The following is a 16,043-nucleotide window of genomic DNA, read 5'->3' on the forward strand; positions in this document are numbered from 1 at the left end:
GACTACATTGTGTTCTAGTGCTCAGTAGATTGTGACTACATTGTGTTCTAGTCCTCAGTAGATTGTGACTACATTGTGTTCTAGTGCTCAGTAGATTGTGACTACATTGTGTTCTAGTGATCAGTAGATTGTGACTACATTGTGTTCTAGTGCTCAGTAGATTGACTATTTGTGTTCTAGTGCTCAGTAGATTGACTATTTGTGTTCTAGTGCTCAGTAGATTGACTATATTGTGTTCTAGTGCTCAGTAGATTGACTATATTGTGTTCTAGTGCTCAGTAAATTGTGACTACATTGTGTTCTAGTGCTCAGTAGATTGTGACTACATTGTGTTCTAGTGCTCAGTAGATTGTGACTACATTGTGTTCTAGTGATCAGTAGATTGACTATTTGTGTTCTAGTGCTCAGTAGATTGTGACTACATTGTGTTCTAGTGCTCAGTAGATTGTGACTACATTGTGTTCTAGTCCTCAGTAGATTGTGACTACATTGTGTTCTAGTGCTCAGTAGATTGTGACTACATTGTGTTCTAGTGCTCAGTAGATTGTGACTACATTGTGTTCTAGTGCTCAGTAGATTGTGACTACATTGTGTTCTAGTGCTCAGTAGATTGTGACTACATTGTGTTCTAGTGCTCAGTAGATTGTGACTACATTGTGTTCTAGTGCTCAGTAGATTGTGACTACATTGTGTTCTAGTGCTCAGTAGATTGTGACTACATTGTGTTCTAGTGCTCAGTAGATTGTGACTACATTGTGTTCTAGTGCTCAGTAGATTGTGACTACATTGTGTTCTAGTGCTCAGTAGATTGTGACTACATTGTGTTCTAGTGCTCAGTAGATTGTGACTACATTATGTTCTAGTGCTCAGTAGATTGACTATTTGTGTTCTAGTGCTCAGTAGATTGTGACTACATTGTGTTCTAGTGCTCAGTAGATTGTGACTACATTGTGTTCTAGTGCTCAGTAGATTGTGACTACATTGTGTTCTAGTGCTCAGAAGATTGTGACTATATTGTGTTCTAGTGCTCAGTAGATTGTGACTACATTGTGTTCTAGTGCTCAGTAGATTGTGACTACATTGTGTTCTAGTGCTCAGTAGATTGTGACTACATTGTGTTCTAGTGCTCAGTAGATTGTGACTACATTGTGTTCTAGTGCTCAGTAGATTGTGACTACATTGTGTTCTAGTGCTAAGTAGATTGTGACTACATTGTGTTCTAGTGCTCAGTAGATTGTGACTTCATTGTGTTCTAGTGCTCGGTAGATTGTGACTACATTGTGTTCTAGTGCTCAGTAGATTGTGACTTCATTGTGTTCTAGTGCTCAGTAGATTGTGACTACATTGTGTTCTAGTGCTCAGTAGATTGTGACTACATTGTGTTCTAGTGCTCAGTAGATTGTGACTACATTGTGTTCTAGTGCTGAGTAGATTGACTATTTGTGTTCTAGTGCTCAGTAGATTGTGACTTCATTGTGTTCTAGTGCTCAGTAGATTGTGACTTCATTGTGTTCTAGTGCTCGGTAGATTGTGACTACATTGTGTTCTAGTGCTCAGTAGATTGTGACTACATTGTGTTCTAGTGCTCAGTAGATTGTGACTACATTGTGTTCTAGTGCTCAGTAGATTGTGACTACATTGTGTTCTAGTGCTCAGTAGATTGTGACTACATTGTGTTCTAGTGCTCAGTAGATTGTGACTTCATTGTGTTCTAGTGCTCAGTAGATTGTGACTTCATTGTGTTCTAGTGCTCGGTAGATTGTGACTACATTGTGTTCTAGTGCTCAGTAGATTGTGACTACATTGTGTTCTAGTGCTCAGTAGATTGTGACTACATTGTGTTCTAGTGCTCAGTAGATTGTGACTACATTGTGTTCTAGTGCTCAGTAGATTGTGACTACATTGTGTTCTAGTGCTCAGTAGATTGTGACTACATTGTGTTCTAGTGCTCAGTAGATTGTGACTACATTGTGTTCTAGTGCTCAGTAGATTGACTATTTCTGCTCTAGTGCTCAGTAGATTTACTATTTGTGTTCTAGTGCTCAGTAGATTGACTATTTGTGTTCTAGTGCTCAGTAGATTGACTATTTGTGTTCTAGTGCTCAGTAGATTGACTATATTGTGTTCTAGTGCTCATCAGATTTAACTATATTTTGTTCTAGTGCTCAGTAGATTGTGACTATATTGTGTTCTAGTGCTCAGTAAATTGTGACTACATTGTGTTCTAGTGCTCAGTAGATTGTGACTACATTGTGTTCTAGTGTTCAGTAGATTGTGACTACATTGTGTTCTAGTGATCAGTAGATTGACTATTTGTGTTCTAGTGCTCAGTAGAGTGTGACTACATTGTGTTCTAGTGCTCAGTAGATTGTGACCACATTGTGTTCTAGTGCTCAGTAGATTGTGACTACATTGTGTTCTAGTGATCAGTAGATTGACTATTTGTGTTGTAGTGCTCAGTAGATTGTGACTACATAGTGTTCTAGTGCTCAGTAGATTGTGACTACATTGTGTTCTAGTGCTCAGCAGATTGTGACTACATTGTGTTCTAGTGCTCAGTAGATTGTGACTACATTGTGTTCTAGTCCTCAGTAGATTGTGACTACATTGTGTTCTAGTGCTCAGCAGATTGTGACTACATTGTGTTCTAGTGCTCAGTAGATTGTGACTACATTGTGTTCTAGTCCTCAGTAGATTGTGACTACATTGTGTTCTAGTGATCAGTAGATTGTGACTACATTGTGTTCTAGTCCTCAGTAGATTGTGACTACATTGTGTTCTAGTCCTCAGTAGATTGTGACTACATTGTGTTCTAGTGCTCAGTAGATTGTGACTACATTGTGTTCTAGTGCTCAGTAGATTGTGACTACATTGTGTTCTAGTGCTCAGTAGATTGTGACTACATTGTGTTCTAGTGCTCAGTAGATTGTGACTACATTGTGTTCTAGTGCTCAGTAGATTGTGACTACATTGTGTTCTAGTGCTCAGTAGATTGTGACTACATTGTGTTCTAGTGCTCAGTAGATTGTGACTACATTGTGTTCTAGTGCTCAGTAGATTGTGACTACATTGTGTTCTAGTGCTCAGTAGATTGTGACTACATTGTGTTCTAGTGCTCAGTAGATTGACTATTTGTGTTCTAGTGCTCAGTAGATTGACTATTTGTGTTCTAGTGCTCAGTAGATTGACTATATTGTGTTCTAGTGCTCAGTAAATTGTGACTACATTGTGTTCTAGTGCTCAGTAGATTGTGACTACATTGTGTTCTAGTGCTCAGTAGATTGTGACTACATTGTGTTCTAGTGATCAGTAGATTGACTATTTGTGTTCTAGTGCTCAGTAGATTGTGACTACATTGTGTTCTAGTGCTCAGTAGATTGTGACTACATTGTGTTCTAGTCCTCAGTAGATTGTGACTACATTGTGTTCTAGTGCTCAGTAGATTGTGACTACATTGTGTTCTAGTGCTCAGTAGATTGTGACTACATTGTGTTCTAGTGCTCAGTAGATTGTGACTACATTGTGTTCTAGTGCTCAGTAGAGTGTGACTACATTGTGTTCTAGTGCTCAGTAGATTGTGACTACATTGTGTTCTAGTGCTCAGTAGATTGTGACTACATTGTGTTCTAGTGATCAGTAGATTGACTACATTGTGTTCTAGTGCTCTGTAGATTGTGACTACATTGAGTTCTAGTGCTCAGTAGATTGTGACTACATTGTGTTCTAGTGCTCAGTAGATTGTGACTACATTGTGTTCTAGTGCTCAGTAAATTGTGACTACATTGTGTTCTAGTGCTCAGTAGATTGTGACTACATTGTGTTCTAGTGCTCAGTAGATTGTGACTACATTGTGTTCTAGTGCTCAGTAGATTGTGACTATTTGTGTTCTAGTGCTCAGTAGATTGTGACTACATTGTGTTCTAGTGCTCAGTAGATTGTGACTACATTGTGTTCTAGTGCTCAGTAGATTGTGACTACATTGTGTTCTAGTGCTCAGTAGATTGTGACTACATTGTGTTCTAGTGCTCAGTAGATTGTGACTACATTGTGTTCTAGTGCTCAGCAGATTGTGACTACATTGTGTTCTAGTGCTCAGTAGATTGTGACTACATTGTGTTCTAGTGCTCAGTAGATTGTGACTACATTGTGTTCTAGTGCTCAGTAGATTGTGACTACATTGTGTTCTAGTGCTCAGTAGATTGTGACTACATTGTGTTCTAGTGCTCAGTAGATTGTGACTACATTGTGTTCTAGTGCTCAGTAGATTGTGACTACATTGTGTTCTAGTGCTCAGTAGATTGTGACTACATTGTGTTCTAGTGCTCAGTAGATTGTGACTACATTGTGTTCTAGTGCTCAGTAGATTGTGACTACATTGTGTTCTAGTGCTCAGTAGATTGACTATTTGTGTTCTAGTGCTCAGTAGATTGTGACTTCATTGTGTTCTAGTGCTCAGTAGATTGTGCTTACATTGTGTTCTAGTGCTCAGTAGATTGTGACTACATTGTGTTCTAGTGCTCAGTAGATTGTGACTACATTGTGTTCTAGTGCTCAGTAGATTGTGACTTCATTGTGTTCTAGTGCTCAGTAGATTGTGCTTACATTGTGTTCTAGTGCTCAGTAGATTATGACTACATTGTGTTCTAGTGCTCAGTAGATTGTGACTACATTGTGTTCTAGTGCTCAGTAGATTGTGACTTCATTGTGTTCTAGTGCTCAGTAGATTGACTATTTGTGTTCTAGTGCTCAGTAGATTGTGACAACATTGTGTTCTAGTGCTCAGTAGATTGTGACTACATTGTGTTCTAGTGCTCAGTAGATTGTGACTACATTGTGTTCTAGTGCTCAGTAGATTGTGACTACATTGTGTTCTAGTGCTCAGTAGATTATGACTACATTGTGTTCTAGTGCTCAGTAGATTGTGACTTCATTGTGTTCTAGTGCTCAGTAGATTGTGACTACATTGTGTTCTAGTGCTCAGTAGATTGTGACTACATTGTGTTCTAGTGCTCAGTAGATTGTGACTACATTGTGTTCTAGTGCTCAGTAGATTGTGACTATTTGTTTTCTAGTGCTCAGTAGATTGTGACTATTTGTGTTCTAGTGCTCAGCAGATTGTGACTACATTGTGTTCTAGTGCTCAGTAGATTGTGACTACATTGTGTTCTAGTCCTCAGTAGATTGTGACTACATTGTGTTCTAGTGATCAGTAGATTGTGACTACATTGTGTTCTAGTCCTCAGTAGATTGTGACTACATTGTGTTCTAGTCCTCAGTAGATTGTGACTACATTGTGTTCTAGTGCTCAGTAGATTGTGACTACATTGTGTTCTAGTGCTCAGTAGATTGTGACTACATTGTGTTCTAGTGCTCAGTAGATTGTGACTACATTGTGTTCTAGTGCTCAGTAGATTGTGACTACATTGTGTTCTAGTGCTCAGTAGATTGTGACTACATTGTGTTCTAGTGCTCAGTAGATTGTGACTACATTGTGTTCTAGTGCTCAGTAGATTGTGACTACATTGTGTTCTAGTGCTCAGTAGATTGTGACTACATTGTGTTCTAGTGCTCAGTAGATTGTGACTACATTGTGTTCTAGTGCTCAGTAGATTGACTATTTGTGTTCTAGTGCTCAGTAGATTGACTATTTGTGTTCTAGTGCTCAGTAGATTGACTATATTGTGTTCTAGTGCTCAGTAAATTGTGACTACATTGTGTTCTAGTGCTCAGTAGATTGTGACTACATTGTGTTCTAGTGCTCAGTAGATTGTGACTACATTGTGTTCTAGTGATCAGTAGATTGACTATTTGTGTTCTAGTGCTCAGTAGATTGTGACTACATTGTGTTCTAGTGCTCAGTAGATTGTGACTACATTGTGTTCTAGTCCTCAGTAGATTGTGACTACATTGTGTTCTAGTGCTCAGTAGATTGTGACTACATTGTGTTCTAGTGCTCAGTAGATTGTGACTACATTGTGTTCTAGTGCTCAGTAGATTGTGACTACATTGTGTTCTAGTGCTCAGTAGAGTGTGACTACATTGTGTTCTAGTGCTCAGTAGATTGTGACTACATTGTGTTCTAGTGCTCAGTAGATTGTGACTACATTGTGTTCTAGTGATCAGTAGATTGACTACATTGTGTTCTAGTGCTCTGTAGATTGTGACTACATTGAGTTCTAGTGCTCAGTAGATTGTGACTACATTGTGTTCTAGTGCTCAGTAGATTGTGACTACATTGTGTTCTAGTGCTCAGTAAATTGTGACTACATTGTGTTCTAGTGCTCAGTAGATTGTGACTACATTGTGTTCTAGTGCTCAGTAGATTGTGACTACATTGTGTTCTAGTGCTCAGTAGATTGTGACTATTTGTGTTCTAGTGCTCAGTAGATTGTGACTACATTGTGTTCTAGTGCTCAGTAGATTGTGACTACATTGTGTTCTAGTGCTCAGTAGATTGTGACTACATTGTGTTCTAGTGCTCAGTAGATTGTGACTACATTGTGTTCTAGTGCTCAGTAGATTGTGACTACATTGTGTTCTAGTGCTCAGCAGATTGTGACTACATTGTGTTCTAGTGCTCAGTAGATTGTGACTACATTGTGTTCTAGTGCTCAGTAGATTGTGACTACATTGTGTTCTAGTGCTCAGTAGATTGTGACTACATTGTGTTCTAGTGCTCAGTAGATTGTGACTACATTGTGTTCTAGTGCTCAGTAGATTGTGACTACATTGTGTTCTAGTGCTCAGTAGATTGTGACTACATTGTGTTCTAGTGCTCAGTAGATTGTGACTACATTGTGTTCTAGTGCTCAGTAGATTGTGACTACATTGTGTTCTAGTGCTCAGTAGATTGTGACTACATTGTGTTCTAGTGCTCAGTAGATTGACTATTTGTGTTCTAGTGCTCAGTAGATTGTGACTTCATTGTGTTCTAGTGCTCAGTAGATTGTGCTTACATTGTGTTCTAGTGCTCAGTAGATTGTGACTACATTGTGTTCTAGTGCTCAGTAGATTGTGACTACATTGTGTTCTAGTGCTCAGTAGATTGTGACTTCATTGTGTTCTAGTGCTCAGTAGATTGTGCTTACATTGTGTTCTAGTGCTCAGTAGATTATGACTACATTGTGTTCTAGTGCTCAGTAGATTGTGACTACATTGTGTTCTAGTGCTCAGTAGATTGTGACTTCATTGTGTTCTAGTGCTCAGTAGATTGACTATTTGTGTTCTAGTGCTCAGTAGATTGTGACAACATTGTGTTCTAGTGCTCAGTAGATTGTGACTACATTGTGTTCTAGTGCTCAGTAGATTGTGACTACATTGTGTTCTAGTGCTCAGTAGATTGTGACTACATTGTGTTCTAGTGCTCAGTAGATTATGACTACATTGTGTTCTAGTGCTCAGTAGATTGTGACTTCATTGTGTTCTAGTGCTCAGTAGATTGTGACTACATTGTGTTCTAGTGCTCAGTAGATTGTGACTACATTGTGTTCTAGTGCTCAGTAGATTGTGACTACATTGTGTTCTAGTGCTCAGTAGATTGTGACTATTTGTGTTCTAGTGCTCAGTAGATTGTGACTATTTGTGTTCTAGTGCTCAGTAGATTATGACTACATTGTGCTCTAGTGCTCAGTAGATTGTGACTACGTTGTGTTCTAGTGCTCAGTAGATTGTGACTACATTGTGTTCTAGTGCTCAGTAGATTGTGACTACATTGTGTTCTAGTGCTCAGTAGATTGTGACTACATTGTGTTCTAGTGCTCAGTAGATTGTGACTACATTATGTTCTAGTGCTCAGTAGATTGACTATTTGTGTTCTAGTGCTCAGTAGATTGTGACTACATTGTGTTCTAGTGCTCAGTAGATTGTGACTACATTGTGTTCTAGTGCTCAGTAGATTGTGACTATTTGTGTTCTAGTGCTCAGTAGATTGTGACTACATTGTGTTCTAGTGCTCAGTAGATTGTGACTACATTGTGTTCTAGTGCTCAGTAGATTGTGACTACATTGTGTTCTAGTGCTCAGTAGATTGACTATTTGTGTTATAGTGCTCAGTAGATTGTGACTTCATTGTGTTCTAGTGCTCAGTAGATTGTGACTACATTGTGTTCTAGTGCTCAGTAGATTGACTATTTGTGTTCTAGTGCTCAGTAGATTGTGACTTCATTGTGTTCTAGTGCTCAGTAGATTGTGCTTACATTGTGTTCTAGTGCTCAGTAGATTGTGACTACATTGTGTTCTAGTGCTCAGTAGATTGTGACTACATTGTGTTCTAGTGCTCAGTAGATTGTGACTACATTGTGTTCTAGTGCTCAGTAGATTGTGCTTACATTGTGTTCTAGTGCTCAGTAGATTATGACTACATTGTGTTCTAGTGCTCAGTAGATTGTGACTACATTGTGTTCTAGTGCTCAGTAGATTGTGACTTCATTGTGTTCTAGTGCTCAGTAGATTGACTATTTGTGTTCTAGTGCTCAGTAGATTGTGACAACATTGTGTTCTAGTGCTCAGTAGATTGTGACTACATTGTGTTCTAGTGCTCAGTAGATTGTGACTACATTGTGTTCTAGTGCTCAGTAGATTGTGACTACATTGTGTTCTAGTGCTCAGTAGATTATGACTACATTGTGTTCTAGTGCTCAGTAGATTGTGACTTCATTGTGTTCTAGTGCTCAGTAGATTGTGACTACATTGTGTTCTAGTGCTCAGTAGATTGTGACTACATTGTGTTCTAGTGCTCAGTAGATTGTGACTACATTGTGTTCTAGTGCTCAGTAGATTGTGACTATTTGTGTTCTAGTGCTCAGTAGATTGTGACTATTTGTGTTCTAGTGCTCAGTAGATTATGACTACATTGTGCTCTAGTGCTCAGTAGATTGTGACTACGTTGTGTTCTAGTGCTCAGTAGATTGTGACTACATTGTGTTCTAGTGCTCAGTAGATTGTGACTACATTGTGTTCTAGTGCTCAGTAGATTGTGACTACATTGTGTTCTAGTGCTCAGTAGATTGTGACTACATTATGTTCTAGTGCTCAGTAGATTGACTATTTGTGTTCTAGTGCTCAGTAGATTGTGACTACATTGTGTTCTAGTGCTCAGTAGATTGTGACTACATTGTGTTCTAGTGCTCAGTAGATTGTGACTACATTGTGTTCTAGTGCTCAGTAGATTGTGACTACATTGTGTTCTAGTGCTCAGTAGATTGTGACTACATTATGTTCTAGTGCTCAGTAGATTGACTATTTGTGTTCTAGTGCTCAGTAGATTGTGACTACATTGTGTTCTAGTGCTCAGTAGATTGTGACTACATTGTGTTCTAGTGCTCAGTAGATTGTGACTACATTGTGTTCTAGTGCTCAGTAGATTGTGACTACATTGTGTTCTAGTGCTCAGTAGATTGTGACTACATTGTGTTCTAGTGCTCAGTAGATTGTGACTACATTGTGTTCTAGTCCTCAGTAGATTGTGACTACATTGTGTTCTAGTGCTCAGTAGATTGTGACTACATTGTGTTCTAGTGCTCAGTAGATTGTGACTACATTGTGTTCTAGTGCTCAGTAGATTGTGACTACATTGTGTTCTAGTGCTCAGTAGATTGTGACTTCATTGTGTTCTAGTGCTCAGTAGATTGACTATTTGTGTTCTAGTGCTCAGTAGATTGTGACTTCATTGTGTTCTAGTGCTCAGTAGATTGTGACTACATTGTGTTCTAGTGCTCAGTAGATTGTGACTACATTATGTTCTAGTGCTCAGTAGATTGTGACTACATTGTGTTCTAGTGCTCAGTAGATTGTGACTACATTGTGTTCTAGTCCTCAGTAGATTGTGACTACATTGTGTTCTAGTGCTCAGCAGATTGTGACTACATTGTGTTCTAGTGCTCAGTAGATTGTGACTACATTGTGTTCTAGTCCTCAGTAGATTGTGACTACATTGTGTTCTAGTGCTCAGTAGATTGTGACTACATTGTGTTCTAGTGCTCAGTAGATTGTGACTTCATTGTGTTCTAGTGCTCAGTAGATTGTGACTACATTGTGTTCTAGTGCTCAGTAGATTGTGACTACATTGTGTTCTAGTGCTCAGTAGATTGTGACTAAATTGTGTTCTAGTGCTCAGTAGATTGTGACTTCATTGTGTTCTAGTGCTCAGTAGATTGTGACTACGTTGTGTTCTAGTGCTCAGTAGATTGTGACTACATTGTGTTCTAGTGCTGAGTAGATTGTGACTACATTGTGTTCTAGTGCTCAGTAGATTGTGACTTCATTGTGCTCTAGTGCACAGTAGATTGTGACTACATTGTGTTCTAGTGCTCAGTAGATTGACTATTTGTGTTCTAGTGCTCAGTAGATTGTGACTTCATTGTGTTCTAGTGCTCAGTAGATTGACTATTTGTGTTCTAGTGCTCAGTAGATTGTGACTACATTGTGCTCTAGTGCTCAGTAGATTGTGACTACATTGTGTTCTAGTGCTCAGTAGATTGTGACTACATTGTGTTCTAGTGCTCAGTAGATTGTGACTACATTGTGTTCTAGTGCTCAGTAGATTGTGACTACGTTGTGTTCTAGTGCTCAGTAGATTGTGACTACATTGTGTTCTAGTGCTCAGTAGATTGTGACTACATTGTGTTCTAGTGCTCAGTACATTGTGACTACATTGTGTTCTAGTGCTAAGTAGATTGTGACTACATTGTGTTCTAGTGCCCAGTAGATTGTGACTACATTGTGTTCTAGTGCTCAGTAGATTGTGACTACATTGTGTTCTAGTGCCCAGTAGATTGTGACTACATTGTGTTCTAGTGCCCAGTAGATTGTGACTACATTGTGTTCTAGTGCCCAGTAGATTGTGACTACATTGTGTTCTAGTGCCCAGTAGATTGTGACTACATTGTGCTCTAGTGCCCAGTAGATTGTGACTACATTGTGTTCTAGTGCCCAGTAGATTGTTATCCTAGATGTTCTGGTCGTCTGTGTTGGTGTGTCAGGGGTTCTTACCCTGCGAGGTACGATCATGGAGAGGGGTTCGATGAGGGCCTTGATCGTCACCAGTTTGTAGAACCTGAACACCTCACAGGAGCTCACGTCCAGGCCTCTCTTTGGCATGATACCTGAGGGTGGAGGGACACACACACACAGGAAGTTAGTAGCACTGCCTGTTTCTGACACCTTGACCAAACCGGCCCCACGTGTGTGCTTGTTGTCTATCCCCACCAGACGTGTTCATGACACGCAGGTTAAAATACCAAAACCAATATTAATTTGGGGACAGGTCGAAACACACATGAAACATTCATGGACATTTAGTTCGCTTGCTTTTGCTAACAATTTTTCCCTACGAGATAAACATTTGGGTTATTATTTTACCTGAAATGCATATGGCCCTCTTTTTAGCTGGATCTTAGTAGAATGTGGACCCATCTCCACTCCAACAATTCATTCACAAATAAAAGGGGAAACCAAGTTCGTATTCTTTGATTATCCCCTCCTCGTTCCTCTTTCAATCCCCACGTGGGTTAGTATGCTCGTGAAAACCAATGAGTAGATGGGAGAGGCGGGACTTGTAGTGCGTCAAGCGTCTCAAATAGAACCATGTAGAGCCTGGCTACGCAGACGCTCGTTGATGCCGCGAGCAGTTTGGATGAAATGATTGAATAACATCTATGTGTACGTTTATTTAGCCACCCTCGCACACGCAACGTGGCCTGTCTAGTCAGCATCAGACAAACACTCCCATCTCAATCACGATTTCATTGTTTGATACTGTCCATGTCCGATGAGTTTGTTGATTCTAAGTCTTGCCAACAAGGGACTGCAACTTGACTTTGCGTCCTATTCAAGCCCTTCAACGTTGAGTAAGTTGTTCAACTCCAGAGACAGAGGATAAGAGCATTCTCTAAATGAATCAAATGTCAAATGTAACTAGTACTGTTGTTCCACCACTATGAACCCTAGTGCTTCTGTTGTTACTGCTGATGGTAGTATTATTCATGTCGTAAGTCATTGTCATCATAACACATGACTGAAAGCCTTGGAATCACCTTTTTGGCTAGTCAAATCAACTGGGTCATTTGCACATCTGGTTTGGTTGCAGGTGCACACAGTGTGTGTGTGTGGGTGTGTGTGTGTGTGCGCTCATGTGCGTGTGCTTACCCATTCCTTTCTGAGGAGTGTGTGAGCGGTACTCTGTGAGGAAGTGCATGTAGGGCTTCTCTGAGCTGATCTCATAGTACCGGATATTACCATCACCCTGAGAGAGACAGAGAGAGATGGAGAGAGAGACATAGAGAGAAAGAGATGGAGAGAGAGAGAGACAGAGAGAGAGAGAGAAAGAGATGGGGAGAGAGAAAGAGATGGAGAGAGCGAGACATAGAGAGAAAGAGATGGGGAGAGAGAGAGAAAGAGACAGAGAGAAAGAGATGGGGAGAGAGAGAAGAGAGAGAGAGAGACAGAGAGAAAGAGATGGGGAGAGAGAGAGAGACAGAGAAAGAGAGACATAGAAAGAAAGAGATGTGGAGAGAGAGAGAGAGATGGAGAGAGACATATAGAGAAAGAGATAGGGAGAGAGAGAGAGAGAGATACATATAGAGAAAGAGATGGGGAGAGAGAGAGATGGAGAGAGACATAGCGAGAAAGAGATGTAGAGAGAGAGATGAAGACAGAGAGAAAGAGATGGGGAGAGATGGAGAGAGAGATGGAGAGAAAGAGATGGGGAGAGAGAGATGGAGAGAGAGAGAGAGACAGAGAGAGACAGAGAGAAAGAGATGGGGAGAGAGAGAAGAGAGACAGAGAGAGACAGTGAGAAAGATATGGGGAGAGAGAGACAGAGACAGAGAAAAAGAGATGGGGGAGAGAGATGGAGAGAGACATATAGAGAAAGAGATGGGGGGAGAGAGAGATGGAGAGAGAGACATAGCGAGAAAGAGATGTAGAGAGAGAGAGATGGAGAGAGAAAGAGAAGGGGAGAGAGAGAGATATGGAGAGAGAGAGAGAGAAATAGATGGGGAGAGAGAGATGGGGAGAGAGAGATGGGGAGAGAGAGATGGAGAGAGAGATGAGAGAGAGACAGAGAGAAAGAGATGGGGAGAGAGAGAGATATGGAGAGAGAGACAGAGAGAAAGAGATGGGGAGAGAGAGAGATATGGAGAGCGAGAGAGAGAAAGAGATGGGGAGAGAGAGATGGATAGAGAGATGGAGAGAGAGATGAAGAGAGAGATGGAGAGAGAGACAGAGAGAAAGAGATGGGGAGAGAGAGAGAAAGAGATGGGGAGAGAGAGAGAAAGAGATGGGGAGAGAGAGAGAGAGAGAGAGAGAGAGAGAGAGAGAGAGAGAGAGAGAAAGAGATGGGGAGAGAGAGAGATGGAGAGAGAGAGAGATAGAGAGATGGAGAGAGACATATAGAGAAAGAGATGTGGAGAGAGAGAGAGATGGAGAGAGACATATAGAGAAAGAGATGTAGAGAGAGAGGGAGATGGAGAGAGACATATAGAGAAAGAGATGGGGGGAGAGAGAGAGATGGAGAGAGACAGAGAGAAAGAGATGGGGAGAGAGAGAGAGAGAGAGATGGTGAGAGAGAGAGAGAGAGAGAGAGAGAAAGAGATGGGGAGAGAGAGAAATGGAGAGAGAGACAGAGAGAAAGAGATGGGGAGAGAGACAGAGAGAAAGAGATGGGGAGAGAGAGATATGGAGAGAGAGAGAGAGAAAGAGATGGGGAGAGAGAGAGATATGGAGAGAGAGACAGAGAGAAAGAGATGGGGAGAGAGAGAGATATGGAGAGCGAGAGAGAGAAAGAGATGGGGAGAGAGAGATGGATAGAGAGATGGAGAGAGAGATGAAGAGAGAGATGGAGAGAGAGACAGAGAGAAAGAGATGGGGAGAGAGAGAGAAAGAGATGGGGAGAGAGAGAGAAAGAGATGGGGAGAGAGAGAGAGAGAGAGAGAGAGAGAGAGAGAGAGAGAGAGAAAGAGATGGGGAGAGAGAGAGATGGAGAGAGAGAGAGATAGAGAGATGGAGAGAGACATATAGAGAAAGAGATGTGGAGAGAGAGAGAGATGGAGAGAGACATATAGAGAAAGAGATGTGGAGAGAGAGGGAGATGGAGAGAGACATATAGAGAAAGAGATGGGGGGAGAGAGAGAGATGGAGAGAGACAGAGAGAAAGAGATGGGGAGAGAGAGAGAGAGAGAGATGGTGAGAGAGAGAGAGAGAGAGAGAGAGAAAGAGATGGGGAGAGAGAGAAATGGAGAGAGAGACAGAGAGAAAGAGATGGGGAGAGAGACAGAGAGAAAGAGATGGGGAGAGAGAGATATGGAGAGAGAGAGAGAGAAAGAGATGGGGAGAGAGACAGACAGAAAGAGATGGGGGGAGAGAGAGAGAGCAGAGAACAGAGGTCACGATCAGATGAGCTCCTGCATTTTTCAACATTTTCTTTAAAAAAATAGATTTAGAGTTAGATTTTTTTGTCAGGAACACATACAGGATGCTACCCTCTACAACATAACCCTCACTTCAAATCAAAACTCAAAACCTACAACCTGATTTTGGACGGAATTACGGAATCACCTGGAAGGCTCACAACTACCAAGGATTATTATTCTACACAGCAAATTCTCTGGAAAACAACAGAAACCTGAAAACACCACCCAACCTGGAACTGAGTGAGTAATGTTTAGTTTGAAACTATATTCTATTTCCAAAAGCCAAGAAGAAAAATACACAACATTACTTTATAAGGACTGAATGCTAACATAATTCTGCCAAGCTTGATACAGCTTCAACTAGCACTGGCGTGTCAAGTGAGAGGTAACAAAGCCCATTAGCCCAACAATGGCAGGAGAGTCAAACAGTCTACTCCAACCAAATGGAGAGGCCTTAGAAGCTCCCTCCCGCTGTTCAGAGGTAATTAAAATACAGTTCCCTGTGTATGTAAAGAATGATAAGGCAAGAAAAGATTACAAAATGAAGCTCCTTATGGAAAATCAAGAGACACTTTTTTGCTGACTATTACACAAATGGGAACATCAGCAACCTTATCTTCCACACAAACCATCCCCTGGCATGGCACAGTGCTATATTAGCACACTACCCCTTTGTTAAGAGAAGATTGTACTCCTTATGGACTCAAATGGGAAATATATAGAAGAAAAAAAACTTTTTCCCAAACACAGTGTGTCTAAACTCTGGTGTCCAGCGCGCCCTAGACCTTCTGTCTGAGGACCAACTAGGGTCACCCAGCCACATAATAATACACACAGGCACAACGACCTGAGAACACAGCAGGAAAGGGTGGCCACAGCACTGAAGGGAGTGATTGAAAAGGCTTCTTCTACTTTCCCCAACGCACAAGTGGTTATCTCCACCCTGATACCACGAAAATACTTCCACCCTGCCACAATACAGCGGGTAAACGCAAGTATTTCCCATGACTGTGCCTCAAAACCAAATGTTTTCCTGGCCCACCACTCCACCCTGGACTTGAACAGCCTTTATGACCAGGTCCACCTCTACAAGGCAGCAGTGTCCACCTTTGCCCGGACTCTAAAGGACATCGCTCTCAAACGCATCCCCAACACTTCACACAGGAGAAACAGATCGCAGGTCGCAGTTGCAAATGAGAACTTGTTCTCAACTAGCCTACCTGGTTAAATAAAGGTGAAATAAAAATAAATAAAAAGATCAATAGACACCCCACCCAGACCAGCGAGACACCCTCCAAGACCTGCAGGACCCCCCCCCCCCCCCTGAACCCACACATAGAGGACCCACGCCAAGAGGACTTACATCCAGACCACAGCACCCCCAGACACATCCACACCCCAGCCCCAACCAATCAACACCGCCTCACGTCAACCATGCCCACACCCCATTTAGGCCCCCTCAGATCAGACCTATGCCACTCCTGCCCACCCCATGCCCCCCACTCCCACAAAGAGGGCCTCAACATGGAAGTCACACATACGCCCAGGTAGTGAGCGGGCAAACAGGCCCAACCCTCACTCTTACACTCGCCCAAGCCAATGGCATGTACCAGATGCTCAGCAGGCTCTGCTCAC

General features: G+C 41.5%; 1 protein-coding gene across 6 annotated transcripts in view; it reads right to left on the reverse strand.

Annotated features, from left to right (window-relative positions):
* Window positions 1-16,043, reverse strand: part of LOC110497355 (coronin-2A) — a 71,484-nt gene that overhangs the window by 7,053 nt on the left and 48,388 nt on the right. For all 6 annotated transcript variants that reach the window (XM_090210312.1, XM_090210308.1, XM_090210310.1 and 3 more), the window contains exons 8-9: window positions 12,145-12,241; window positions 10,990-11,102 (exon numbers count right to left, since the gene is read on the reverse strand). In XM_090210312.1, coding sequence (XP_090066438.1) covers window positions 10,990-11,102; window positions 12,145-12,241 — 210 coding nt within the window. The remainder of the gene's footprint in view (window positions 1-10,989; window positions 11,103-12,144; window positions 12,242-16,043) is intronic.

Source organism: Oncorhynchus mykiss, chromosome 19 (genome assembly GCF_057628025.1).
Source record: "Oncorhynchus mykiss isolate SJ-2025 chromosome 19, ASM5762802v1, whole genome shotgun sequence".
NCBI lineage: Eukaryota > Metazoa > Chordata > Actinopteri > Salmoniformes > Salmonidae > Oncorhynchus > Oncorhynchus mykiss.